We start from the raw sequence: 12136 nt of genomic DNA on the forward strand, positions 1-12136 counted from the left end.
AATAATTTGTGGATAATTTTGAAAATTATGTATACAAATGAAAAATTGATTAGAAAATTAATATTTGGTTGTTATATATATAATTATTAATTATTTTTAAATTTTTTTTGAAACTATTGTATCTAATCAGTATATTTCAGGAATTTTGATCCTTTTTAAGTTTTTGGAACGTACTTCAGGATTTTTATAACCTAATTTGAGATTTTTAGAACATATTTTAGGATTTTTAGAGCCTATTTCAGGAACCTAAAATCACACTTTTTAGAACTTAGAAATCAGAGGTCTAACAATAAGCAAGTTTCAGTAATTCTTTAACAATGCATTGAACTGGTACTTGCTTTTCAGGCTCGGTACGAAAGACTACCAGAGAAGTTGTCACGTTTTTTAATGCACATTCCCTTGCACGAGTTGGCATTGCTAATCAAACTCTTAAAACTTGGTGATATCGAGTCATTCTTCAAGAAAACTATTGTTCAGCCTTCGAAGCAAGCTATGGAAATGGCAGTAGAATTTCTGAAAGGTTAGTTTCTATTTATTTTTTCCTTAATGATATATATTTTTACTCAAATGTCTCTAGGATAATAACAGTTTTAAGACATATAATAAATGACTGTTAGTTTTTGATGACTCAGGTGACCTTATTGCTTAATTTTGGATGTGAAGTAGGTAAGGGAGAAATCATCTTTTTAGACATTCAAGGGGGAGAGCAGCTTCATTTAAGGTGAGGGGATACAGTTACACACCATGTGTGCATTTATTTCAATATCATGTGAATGGGCAATGACACTAAAAAAAATCGTGGGTGTATCCAAGAGTATGAATTTCTCCTCTTTTTGCAAGTGGAAGCATTTTTTTAAGTTGATTATTAAGGTAGAGACATTGTTTGATAAATATGATGAATAAAAATTTTCAGAATCCCATGTATTTCTTATGGAGAAAAAAGACTCGACAACTTCAACTTCAAGTTACAGCTAATGAAATGAAAGTTTCGACTTTTCCGGTGGTGAAAATCATCATCAATCTGTCGTCTTCCCATTGATACCTTTTTCTATGACATCAGAAGTTTGATATTCCGAAGAGAACAAATAAAATAATATTCCCGTTTGCCCAATGTTAAATTTTCTCTCTCTCCCCTACAACAATCCTGTCACAGACTTCCCCTTCCAGAGCTCCCAGCACGGAAGGGTCGCTCGCGTAGGAGGGGCAAAGTGGTCAACCAGTGATGAGAAACAGATGTGGTAATTTCAGAGGAAAAAGGTTTTTCAAAGTAAACAAGTTCCACGCTCCAAAGGTTGAGCTAAAATATAGAACTCGGGAGTCCGTGAGACACATATTATGCCAAGTGGAAATAGCTACATAGAAATACATAATTCAGTGCTGTGTGACGCATGCCACCGCACAGGGCCTCACACTTTGAGGGGCCTCACGCTTCCAAGTCCATTACTTGCTCATTTTTTGTGCAAGCGCGATTGCACTCGAATAGAAGGAAGAAAAACATAATTGTTGTGAAAAGAAAAATTGCTTCATAACAAAGTTGTATTTCTGGTAACAGACAACTCTGTTCTTTCTCGTCACCACCAGTGCAAATTCGCCGACAAGGAACAACGACCCATTTGTGACTCAACTTTCCCTGATTTCCTGCCTAATGTTCGACTGAGGACAGGCATCATAAAATGGTTATTTATCTGGAAACTGAGAGACAAAAATTTGAGGGTGTGCCGCTTCGTGAAATGACTAAAACAAGAGTCGCCATCAAAGCCCACCATCGGAAGGTCCTTCCATTGTTTCTTGGTGCACTCGATATCGAGGTAGGGAACGCAGTCGATGTTATCGGTGTGTGTGTGCAAACGTGCTTTTAAGGTGGACTCTTTACTACAGCCCCTCGTGTTTACAACCGCAGCTGGCTGTCTTTAACGGCAAGAGGAAACAGTCTACCGAGTGTCTGATACTCCATTAGTGCAAAGCACGTAATGCTATAGTTTTCGAGAATAATGAGTAGGGCTGCGGATTTTTAGTAAACAAAAACCTCTAAATCAAGTAGGCAAATAGGTCTGATCATGGTGAAGATGATGAATGGTGGTTAGATGAAATTAGAAGAAATTTATTTTATATTAAAGAAATTAATTTAAACGTACCTATTACTGTGAAGAGGGCCCCCACGAAGTCTACTGGTTAGCACTCTAGAGTTTGGTGTGAGTGGTCCTGCCCGGGTTCGATTCCCAGTATGAACTCAAAATGTCAATGTTAACCCAGCACCGTGAGGACAATTAAGGAGCTACTTCAAAAGAAGCAATAGCAGGCTCCAGTCTCGAAAGCCAGAAAATAGTGGTGATGGGATTCGATGCGTTCACCACGGGTCACCCAAAGAAAAGTTGATTGGCAGGCTGTGTCCCTAAAATGCCTCTTCCGCCACAGCATTACTGTGAAGAATTTCTAAATTATAGATAAGTTCAGTTCTTTTGCTTCACTCCTATCATCCAATTTTTTTAATTACTACTATTCAAATATCTAATTCTAAAAAAATACACTCGCTCGAATTGTGACGTGAGCTTGGATGTTCCTTTGTGAGTGTCCCTTCTTCAATTTTCATGCTCATCGTTGCGATTTAACGAAAGAGGCAGAAAAGTGACCTCAAATAAGAAAATTAGGCATAATCATAGTCCCATTGCTGGCACAATCACTCATTTGCCTGTCACTTTTATGCTCTGAAATGTGACTGCAGCATTTGAGCTTTTCTGCATGTATACTAATTTCACAATTTTTTAGTCCAAGCACTTCAGATTGTAAATGGGGCTTGTGTAGCAGTCTCGTAAAAAAATGAAACGCAAATTTAGAATTTGCCACTTCAAATTTGTCTTCTCTTCTCACATTCTCGTCGGGAGGAAATATGTAAAATAACAGTTGGGCTGAAAAGTTCGTAGGCTAACATAGTAAAAAATATTTTTTTGACAAAATTCGATTTTATTATTCAATATAGTTGCCTTCGAGGGCGATACAACGATTATAGCGGTCATACAATTTTTCGATGCCATTTTTATAGTACGATTTCTCATTAGCCTCAAAATAGGCCTCAGTTTCGGCGATTACCTCTTCATCAGTGCTAAATTTCTTTCCAGCAAGCATTCTTTTAAGGTCTGCAAACAGGAAAAAGTCACTGGGGGCCAGATCTGGAGAATATGGTGGATGGGGAAGCAATTCGTAGTCTAATTCATATAATTTTGCCATCGTTTTCATTGATTTGTGACACGGTGCATTGTCGATTGTGAGCACGCGCGGCACCCATTTTGCACACAGCTTTCGCATGTTCAAATATTCATGCACAATATGTCCAACACGTTCCTTTGATATTTTTAAAGTCTCAGCTATCTCGATCAACTTCACTTTACGATCATTTAAAATTATTTTGTGGACTTTTTTGATGTTTTCGTCGGTAACAGCCTCTTTGGGGCGTCCACTGCGTGCATCGTCTTCGATGCTCATTTCGCCTCGTTTAAATTTAGCAAACCACTTCTCAACGGTTGATTTTCCTGGTGCAGAGTCCGAATAATGTTTATCAAGCCAAGCCTTGGCTTCAACAGTATTTTTTTTCGCCAAAAAGCAATGCTTTATTAACACACGAAATTCTTTTTTATCCATTTTTTCACAATAACAAAAGCTGCTTCACTCACAATGCTATATCTCACGAACTAATTATCCGGCAGCTGTGAAATTTATACATGTATCTTTTGAAGGTTAGTACTAAGTAAAAATCACATGGATTTAATTCTAGTAACGCCATCTATGAGTCAGCCTACGAACTTTTCAGCCCAACTGTTAATATCAGTTTTTTAATATTGCATTTTACTGTACTTGACGACAGTATTTATGTGTCAAACTTAGATATGAAATGAATACACTAATACAACAACAAAAATTACACAAGATTATTTCACTTTCTAATCAGGGGTGTACTGTGTTCTCTTCCGCGGCCTTCCTCCCTCTGACGTCAAACTTTACAGCTCCATCCATTTCCAGAAAGGGGCTTCAGATACAGGCCTTTCAAGGTAGGCGGTGTGCAGGTCAAAGGACCTTGGGTCGGCATATTTGATTTGATTTGATTTGATTTAGTTTATTTTACTTCGCGTTTTGTGCCTCTTGGCTAATTTGCGAAGATGGGGATGAGTGATGAAATGATGAAATTGATGAATGGACATTCACAAACAACCAAGCCCGACCGGGATTCGAACCCGGGACCCTTGGCATCGCAGCACGATGTGCTAACCACTCGGCCACAGGGATGGGCAGGGGGGGGGGGGTCGGCATATTGCCCCCGCAGATGAAAGAGAAGTAAAGATCTGGAGACATGAGTACATTTATTTTTAATTGCCTATCAAACTCTCCCAAAGAAGGAATATTTCCAGATTTCGCCCAATTTTACAACCATGCCGAAGTGTCAACAAATTTCAAGTCATTCTTGTTTGACACAGTAGTGCGTGCAGGTGTGTAGAATCGAGATTATATGAATATCTAGGGAATGGGACAAATTTTGTAAATTTGAATCTGGATTCCAAAAGGCAAAAAAAAAAAAAAAAAATTGGAAAAAACGACGTGTTTTTAAAAAATCAGAAGGGTGCCTTCGAAAAAATCTTGTTGCCTGTAAATACAGTTTCCATTTCAAATTTCACCACGATAAAGGGAAATAATGTAGATACACTTGACATCAAGTGTTTTTGTGTTAGTGTTGATGATGATGGTGGTGGTGTTACAGAATGTGTTCGCGATATAGTCCAAGTCGTATGTACCAGTGGCTGTGGTGACCTTAAATGTAGCTCGTTTGTGAACCAGGTGCCGAATGTAGGAACTAATTGAGAGGAGGAGTATGTTTCATGCTCATCTTCTGAGCCAGGTGACAGATCATCTTTGCTTTTAGATCCAGGTGATGGCCCTCTGTTTTAAACAGTTCTGAATTTGATTCAATAATTCAGAAGGGGCCTATTCGCATCATAAATCATGATTACCCAATTAATGGTGATAATCGACATTTTTCACCTGGACATTATAAGCATGTTATGTAAAATGGGGAAACTGTCGACAGAAGGTGGTTCGTACTCAGTGGTGTGCCCAAGGGGGGTTGATGGGGGTTATAGCCCCCCCCCTTCGCCCAGTATTCCTAAAAAAAGAACGTCAAAGGTAGGAAAATATGACAAAATGAGGTCTTACTACCAAGAAAAAGTATCCATAACCCCTCCCTTTCCGAAATCCTGGGCACGCTACTGTCCGTACTCGAAGAGGAAAGATAAGATTTTCTGTTTTTTTTGTAAGTTGTTTGGGAGGAAGGGTGGGGGCATGCTGGTAAATGAAGGCTGCGATGATTGGAGGCATTTGAGCTATCAACTACAAAACCATGAAATATCAGAAAGTCAAATTCAATACCTTAAATAATGGACCGAATGTGAATTTACACTGCAGAAAAACATAACTATTGATGAGCAACAGTTACTGTTGATTTGACAGGAAAAGCAGCACTAGCGTGAGGTCTTGAAACAAACACTGTATGTCATTATTTGGCAGAGCATAATTTTGCATTACGGGGCCTGGACCATAACATATTCAAGTGAGAATAATTAATTTGGGGACGAATAATATATATATATATGTTTTTTTCCAATTTTTGTTCCTTAGTGTGAAGTACAGGTGTCCTACAAATTCATAATGTAAATAAAGACTATTACATGTCCATTTCGTTTTCATTCTGATGTATACATCGTTGCCTTATTATCAAGGGGTCTCAGGTTTGATACCAGGTGGAGGTACGTGGCACAGTGGTTCGGATCCCACTTTAAATTGTAGGACCAGCACCGATTAGCCTATCTGGGCATAAAGTGAACTTGAAACAACAAATCGATCACTCAATCTCATGTACCCCTAGTACATACGAGGGTTGGGGCAAAAGTCATTGCAACTATTTTTTTTCTTGCAGATACCAGCCCGGTTGGAAAATGCGACATATACAGATTAAAGGACGAGGGGGGAACTACATGTGGGGACAGTTAAGACACACGAACATTGTGCCTCACATATTTATTATGATAGTGTACAGGACAATACTGGTTTGATCGTGTAAGACAATTACATACCTGTTGTACAGTTGACAGAACAAAACTCTGGTAAAGGCTCTCAAAGTAGTCACCTGCCATGTGCACCACACGCTGCCAACGATGTGGGAGACTCGGAATGCCATCTGCGTCACCATTGGTCGTACCATGTGTGAATCGGGTCATCTGTTGTTGCACAGCATTGGCAATGTCGTCTCGTGTCGCTACTCTGCGGACCGACATTTGAGTTCCGGTTCGTATGCCCTGGCCCAAAATTCATCGATGGCAATTATTCGTGACAGGAAGTGGTCGCCATCCTGTTGCAAGCATGCTAGGTGGTCGGAGCATGTTGCATATCGCATCCACCGTTGAATTTTCGTCAGTGCATGTGGTACCCACCACGATGCGATTTTGCGCAGTTGCAGCTCTGTCCGCAATATCCTGTGGATGGTGCGTTTCTCGTAGCCACTTACCCTCTCTAACTCCTGTAGCTTCCATCGTCTGTCTTCCTCCAGGAGCTGCTCGATGACAGCACGTGCCATGTTGGTCCGCACACTGACAGGTCGTCCCGAGCGTTGCTGATCACCGGTTGACATACGTCCTTGATGAAACTTTCGTACCCACCATGCTACTGTCCGGTATGGGAGAGCATTATCCCCAACGGCATCCACCAATTCACTGTGACAATCTCTCGCATTCATCCCTCGGCGAACGGCTAGTTTGATGTACGAGCGCTGCTCAACACGGGTTACGTCCATCTCGCACGACGCTTGCCACACAACTGATTTCAGAGCGCTCTCTGTGCTACTTCCTGCAATCACAGAGCCATCTGTTGTTGTGCATACACACTATGACTGCATGGCTTCCACGCGACACATAGCACTTTGTGCTGTGCTCACATATCTGCAAGAAAAAAACTGTTGCAATGACTTTTGCCCCAACCCTCGTATTTAATTGCAAAACCGGGAATGTTCAATATCATATTGTTACTTTAAAAAAGTAGCAATATTTAATAATATCCAATAACATTATTATTTTCTTTAATTTTCATTGAATTTTGACACTAATGAATTTGCATTTTTTTCATAAAATAATATTTTCATGTCATATTAAATTCTATATGTAAACAAACAATATATGTTAAATATTTTTGATACAAATAGTTTTAACACTTTCTTTATATAGTAGCTACTTTGTGTATGATTTCAGTAATTTTGGATATGATTAAGTATGTCAAAATAAGACGAATGCAGTCTATATCAGATTAGTTACTTAATTGGAAGCACAATCCTTATTAACTTGAAAAAAAAACCTCTCACAAACAATTATTTTTATCTAGTGCGGTGACCCCTGGAATGCGGAGCCTCGGGTGAGTGCCTGAGTTGCCACCCCCCTATGGCCATCTTTGGCTGTCATGTTCCCCTTTCCGTATTTAGTGCATTTTCTGGCAAAAAAAATACATATAAAAAACAAGGGCAAATTTACAGTATGGCTGGAGACACACAGGATAAAATATTATTTTTCTAGACCTTGTGTCACTAATACAAGGTCTCAATCAGCAAAAATTGTTAAGAAACGCTGGTTGTCAAATTTTAAATTTTATTGGTGCTAAACGGCGATACTGCGATCGCATGCTTAACGATAGGTAATAATTACACAATTCTAATAAGCAGGTTGGTGTTAGAGAAGAATTTTACGAGAAACAGATGTTACAGATATTTCAGCATTACATAACGCGAGGCCCTGAGCGCACAAAGCCCTCGCGGATGTAGTTCGCTCAGGGCCTCGCGTTCCCTAACGGGGTCCCTGACATAATTAAATTATATATTTCAAATGTTAGCACATGAAAGCACACAATTTACTTTAGATAGTACACAAATAGTAATCAATACCATAATGAATTCACATACTGGTAATGTGCGAATTACTCACAATTAAATATAAACTTAGGCTAAAAGATTAAAAAATCGGCAACTTACGTGTGTGAGTATGAGATTTTCGTACTACGTTTCGGAGGTTACACTACCTCCTTCTTCAGGTTGAAACGATGCTATTCAGACACCTGACATGGTGCCTCGTCGTGAAAGTGAAGGTTAAGGATTTAGGTTAAAAAGTTGTTTGAAGGACACTTTCTAAAAAAGAATATAAATTACACATCTAAAACCGCGCAATACTATAAAAACAAAAGAACATCCAAGGCTGAAGTCGGCGAACTGCCGACCAATGCTTAGGGTAGGCGAATGCACAGTGTCAGCCCGTACCTGGGGAAAGAGAACTTCCCCTCCTCAATCCTTCCAAACTGGGGCTCGGGAGTCACCAATCCAAGGAGAAGTCGACCTCCACCTCGGCGGCTTTCCTAACCTCAGGAGTGACATGGAAGCCTATCTCGTCCCTAAACGTTGCGGCTTTATCCCATTTTTTAAAGAAATTAACCCAGCCGTCTTCTAAATTCCCATCGTCCCTGTTAAGTTTATTCCAATTTTTCGCGCATATATAGGCAGCTTCATATACGTTTCTGTCCAATTTATTGTTGACCTCCCTAATAACCTCCCTTTTAGCAATTTTATGTCGGTTAACCAATATGTGTTCAGACAATCCAGTTTTGGGTATGCCCTCCTTTACGTCCTTATCATGCTCTCCCCACCTAACTTGCATACTTCTCCCGGTTTGTCCCACATATTCCTTTCCGCATTCACACACTATCCTGTATACTCCCTTCCGCTCTTCAGGGTTATTGCGCCTATCCCCCCTCCCTTTCTTATAGGATGTAAAGTGCTTTTCAATACTCCGGGGCGCTCTTACCCCACATTTTATTCCGTAACCCCTCACGGACTTTTCAATTTTCTCTGAGACCCCCTTAAAATATGGGATCCCGACATAATATGTGTTTTTTTCACCGTTACCTATCTCAGTTTTTTTACCCTCTTTGTCATTTTGCGATGTTTCTTGCCTAATAATCCTTTTGGCTTTCCTAGCAACTTTTTCCAGGTCGCGGATAGTGTACCCATTCTTTACCCCCACCTTCCTTATCCATTCCCCTTCTTTCTCTTTCTCTTTCACGTCATTGCACAGTCTTTCGGCGCGAATGAAAAAGTTAAGAAAAACATTTAATTTAGTCCTATTCGAATGTTGGGATCTCTTATGGAGGTACAGCTCTCCAGCCAACGGTTTATGGAAGACCCCTGTTACGATCCGTTGCCCGGTTTTTGTAAGGCACAAGTCAAGAAAGTGGATCTTTCCGTTGGCCATATCTTCCCTAGTAAACCCAATCCTGGGGTCCTGCTTCCCCAATTGGTCGAAAATGCTGTCAAGTTTGATTTCATTCCCTATGATGAGGATGTCATCTACATATCTCCCATAATATTTTACCTCCCCCCTCCCCCCCGCATGCTCCATAGCGGCTTTTTCGACATAGTGCATGAAGATGTTGGCCACGAGACCAGAGATGGGATTGCCCATGGCCAACCCTTCTTTTTGTCGGAAGATTTTATCGTTAACGTAGAAGTAATTGTACCCCGTAATAAGAAAAAACCACCGGACATACTCCCAGGCGACCAAGATTTCAACGTTTTGGTCAATCAACCATCTATACAAACAATCTCCAGCTTTGTCCCGGGGGACGCTGGGGTACAGATTAATAACGTCGAAACTACAGATTACATCCCGTTCTCCTATGGTGAGTTTCTCAATAGTTTCTTTGACCATAAGAGAGTTTTTGACGCTATACGGGGTGTCCATGTTCATTTTTCCCATCCTCTTAATCATTTCTTTAGCTAAACCATATCCAGGATGTGCATACATGGGGATGATGGGTCTGAGGGGTATCCCCTCCTTATGGGTCTTAGGTATCCCAAAGGCCGTAGGAATATTCCCTTCCTTAACCCCCTTAAGTAATTTCTTTTTTTCCGCGCTTCCCAAGGTAAAACTGGTTTCAATGCCTTTTCTGATTTCTCGTTTAATTTTATTAATGGGGTTAACTTTGATTTCCTCGTAGTCATTACTTCTAAAGCTATCTTCCAACTTACTATGGTATTCCTCTTTCCCGATAATAACCATTTTGTTTTCCTTATCCGATCTAACCAAGTACACGTCACTTTGTTTAACCCATTTTTTCACGTTACGAAGACTCCCCCTAAGCTTACTTTCCGTTTTTCCCTTTGATGTCCTATGATTGGTGACGGGTGGGCCTAGTTCCCTTATACTTAGGTGCATTTGTTCATCTATAATGTCACGAATTTTTACCCTGACATTGGATTTATCTTCTTTTTCGTCTAATTTTCCCACTATTTTCTCCGCCGCTATGACGAATTCCTCTTTTTCGAAGTTTTCATCCCTAATGGCGAACTTATGCCCCATTTTCATAATCTCCGTTAAGGCCTTAGGGGGTTGAAGTTTTGTTAGATTTAAAATGTTGGCTTCATTTTCATCCCCTTTTCTGTCCCTATTCCCTCCCTCCCTAACCCCCTCGTTAATTCCCAATTTAATTAATTTCCTCCTAATTGTTTCGATATCTCTTACTTTCGCCTGTTCGACGGTTCTAGAATGACGTTCCTCAATGCGCCCCCATGTCACCTGGTCTAATCGTCCTCCAATTTCCAAATGTAACCTGTAACATTCAGAGTTGAGCCTATCCACCTGTGCATAAGCCTCCCTTATGCATTTCCCCAGCATTCTAAACTGTATTTCCCTCTTTTGATCCAGCCCTTTAAAACTAAGGGGTTGGTACCCCCACTTTAAAAAACTCGGTAAAAAACCCTTCTTCTTACAATGCTTAAGGAAACCTATCCTAATTAGGGTCTTATTAAGCTTAATCCTCAACTTTTCAAATTTGCGCACTTTCCTCCCCGTATCGGAGATCAATAACATACTGGTAATGTGCGAATTACTCACAATTAAATATAAACTTAGGCTAAAAGATTAAAAAATCGGCAACTTACGTGTGTGAGTACACGATCAAACACGCAGTCTGGATCTAACGATGCCATTCTAAACAATGCACAGTACATCAACCCGACAACGAACAGTCGCAGGTGCGAGATAAAAATAGCACATGAGTCACCTAGCGGTCGGAATTTCAACAGAGGAGCTTGAATGAACACGCACATGAGACGAAGTATGAGCATAGCCGGTCGTTCAATCGGCAATGCGATTGCATATCGCAGGATGGGCTATGCCCGTCGTTCGTCAACATTGACTTTAAGTGCACTGCAGGCTAAGCCCGTCGTGAGACCCCAATGTGTTAAATGTGGGTAAAATGTTATTAGAAAATTTTTATTTGAACAGTTATTTTTAGCCTTGAATTTTTGGAAAATTTGCCTTTTTCGATTAATTTTATCTGGGTTGTAGAGTGTCTATCTTGTATTAAAATGTATTTAATTTTGTCTAAACTTGATTCTTTTAAATAATTCTTGCAGTTGAAAACTGAAGATAACATGTTTGGAATTTTTGTACAAATTGCCTGGGTAGAGGTGATTTTTTAATATTCTTTTTTATAAATGAGTGAAAGCTGTGTATTGCAATCACTGTAAAAATCATTGTGGTTTGACCATTTGTCACTTGTATTGCTCAAATTGTAATTAAATTAATAATAATCTACTTCTAGTGCAGTGGTTCCCATGTGCACTGTGACACTCTGGGCACCATGGCTGGCTTACAGGGCCACCACGAAATGTTACAATATTTTCACTGAAAGGACACTTACTTGTTAGTCTACACATGGTTTCTTCCCCACTAATTGCAATTGTAAATTCAGTCACTGACATGATTGTTAAAAATATGTGCTTATTTAGTACTTTTCTGAATTTGAAATATGTGCTTATTTTTTAACTTAAGGCAAGCAACCTTAACACTGAGCATTGCAAGTGTTAGATAGGCCTACGTTCTGACTTGGGATCGACGGAGAGATCTTGAAACACTAGGGCACTGTGTAAAGAAGTTTGGAAACCCCTGGTCTAGTGGGAAAATATATACTTAAATAGACAACATTTTGGCTGGATCCATATTTAACTTATTTTGTCATATTCAGCGTATTTTCACTTTTGCAAAGCATGTGGCTATTTCTG

At 39.8% G+C, this 12136-nt stretch overlaps 1 protein-coding gene across 3 annotated transcripts in view; it reads left to right on the forward strand.

Moving 5' to 3' along the window:
* The window catches only part of LOC145997285 (dosage compensation regulator mle-like), a 144314-nt gene that overhangs the window by 80549 nt on the left and 51629 nt on the right, over window positions 1-12136 (forward strand). For all 3 annotated transcript variants that reach the window (XM_083134175.1, XM_083134176.1, XM_083134177.1), the window contains exon 16: window positions 346-520. In XM_083134175.1, coding sequence (XP_082990301.1) covers window positions 346-520 — 175 coding nt within the window. The remainder of the gene's footprint in view (window positions 1-345; window positions 521-12136) is intronic.

The sequence above is a fragment of the Lepisma saccharinum genome, chromosome 13 (assembly GCF_977018435.1).
Source record: "Lepisma saccharinum chromosome 13, izLepSacc3.1, whole genome shotgun sequence".
Classification (NCBI taxonomy): domain Eukaryota; kingdom Metazoa; phylum Arthropoda; class Insecta; order Zygentoma; family Lepismatidae; genus Lepisma; species Lepisma saccharinum.